The 2024-nt window shown below is 57.5% G+C and overlaps 1 protein-coding gene across 1 annotated transcript in view; it reads left to right on the top strand.

Annotated features, from left to right (window-relative positions):
• GAA (alpha glucosidase) overlaps positions 1-2024 on the top strand; it is a 9389-nt gene that overhangs the window by 5087 nt on the left and 2278 nt on the right. The window contains exons 8-11 of the mRNA XM_010176010.1: positions 94-204; positions 949-1062; positions 1228-1312; positions 1686-1803. Of these exons, the coding sequence (XP_010174312.1) occupies positions 94-204; positions 949-1062; positions 1228-1312; positions 1686-1803 (428 nt within the window). The remainder of the gene's footprint in view (positions 1-93; positions 205-948; positions 1063-1227; positions 1313-1685; positions 1804-2024) is intronic.

The following is a 2024-nucleotide window of genomic DNA, read 5'->3' as shown; positions in this document are numbered from 1 at the left end:
TGGGTTGTCATCTTCTCTGAATCACACCGACCTGGCAGGGGGAAGGGGCCATGGTCTGCTGGGAAAGGCACCAACCCTCTGCTCCATCCCCAGGATCCTGGCATCAGCAGCACCAACCCTCATGGCTCCTACTGGCCTTTTGATGAAGGTTTGAGACGGGGTTTGTTCCTCAACACCACCCAAGGGCAGCCGCTCATCGGGCAGGTGAGGAGCTCTGGGGGAAATCCCAGCCCTCAGGGTTGTGCAATAACAGGGTTGGGATTTCATCCCTTGTGCTGGAGGGAAAGCCAAGTGGCCAAGGGACCTTCCTGGGATGATTGCCAGAGCCTGGCCCAGCCCTCAGCTTCGCGTGTCACCTCCTGGCATCTCCACCAGCTGTGGGAGCCAGTCCCTGCCCCAGCAGAAGAGCCCGTGGAAGTCATATGAGCTTAATGGGGTTGGTGGTGCTGCTCGAGGCTGGTCATCTGATTTCTCTCCCTTCCTGTTTCTGGGGTGAGGGGGAGTTGTCTGTGATGGACACGCACCTCCAGATCTGTTCTGCAGCCATTCCCTTCCAGTTTGCCCTCTTCTTTCCCAGCCATTTGCTGCCACTGGCTCTCCCTTCCCATCTTTTAATGCAACCTGAAAACATGGGGAAAAATGAATTGACCAAAATTCTTGGAGTGAGGCAAAGTGCAGAGAAATCCCAGCTCTTCCCTGGTGTGCCCGGGCCGGGTGGTGCCAGGGCTTGTGCAAGCAGAGGTAGAGCAGCTGCTCCATCAGCTGCTGCTCCCACCTGGCTGCGGAGGGGTCCCCAGCACCCTCAGGCTCCTGGGTACCGCGGAGGCAGGAGGGATGCTGTGGGCAGCATCCAGGACTCAAAGCAGTCAGCCTGGGTTTGTCTTCTGGTTTACTGCCCATTTCACCCTCCCCAGTCCTTCAGCACATGGTTTTGTGGTCTCATTGCAGGTCTGGCCTGGCTTCACTGCCTTTGCAGACTTCTCCAACCCAGACACACACCAGTGGTGGCTGGAGAACCTGCAGCGCTTCCATGCCCACGTGCCCTTCGATGGCCTTTGGATCGTAAGTCCCTCCTTGTCCCCTGGGTCACTCCCTGCCAGCAGCTTGGCTTGCACCCAGCATGTGTTCTGACAGAACCATCTGTCCCACAAATGCAGCTTTTCCAGATTTATCCACTAATCCCCAAAACCTCCCCCTTGAAAATGCTCCATGATTTTCTTTGCTTAGGACATGAATGAACCGTCCAACTTCATGGATGGGTCTGAAGAGGGCTGCCCTCCGGGAGAGCTCGACAGCCCACCGTACACCCCGGGTAAGGAGGGAGATGAAACACGGGGCTGTGCTGGTAGGTACCACGTGCTTTGAGATCGCTGGCAGCTGAGCGCTAAGGGAGAAAACCATATTTAAGAGACATCATGTCTCTGTTTTACACGCTGAACGTCTCCATCCCTACGAGTGTGTGCTGATATCCATCCCCAAGACTTGCACGCTTGTCGGGACCGTGTCAGGGTGCAGGATGGGACCATCTCTCTAAGCTTTTGGTGCTAGGTTGGCAGTGATGGATGGCTTCTGTGTGCAGGAGGGCTGGCCCAGAGCCAGCAAGCGTGGTGGTGGTGGTGGGGTCTGCATCCCCTGCATCCCCCCCACCACCACCTCGTGCCAACGAGAGCTCTCCCTCCTGGCAGCCGTGCTGGGCGATTCCCTCTCTGCAAAGACAGTGTGTGCCTCGGCGAAGCAGAAAACCTCGGTGCACTACAACCTCCACAACCTCTACGGGCTGATGGAAGCCAAAGCCACGGCGAGGTACCTGAGCATCCCGCTTCCCGACGGCCTAGGAATGGGATGGGATGGGATGGGATGGGAAAAAATCCTGCTGCTCAGGGTTGTGTAGGATAAGCACAAGGATCTGAGTGCCCAGCCTGAAGGCTCTGGCTGCTCCCAGCCTGTGGGATGGGAATAACCCAGCAGAGGAGTGGAGCTGACCCTGCTCCGGGAGGGATGGGTGGATGGTGCTGGTGCTGAGC

Source organism: Antrostomus carolinensis, unplaced genomic scaffold (assembly GCF_000700745.2).
Source record: "Antrostomus carolinensis isolate BGI_N321 unplaced genomic scaffold, ASM70074v2 scaffold38019, whole genome shotgun sequence".
Lineage (NCBI taxonomy): Eukaryota > Metazoa > Chordata > Aves > Caprimulgiformes > Caprimulgidae > Antrostomus > Antrostomus carolinensis.
Note: the sequence above shows the minus strand (reverse complement) of the source record. Positions and strands in the feature narration are given on the sequence as shown.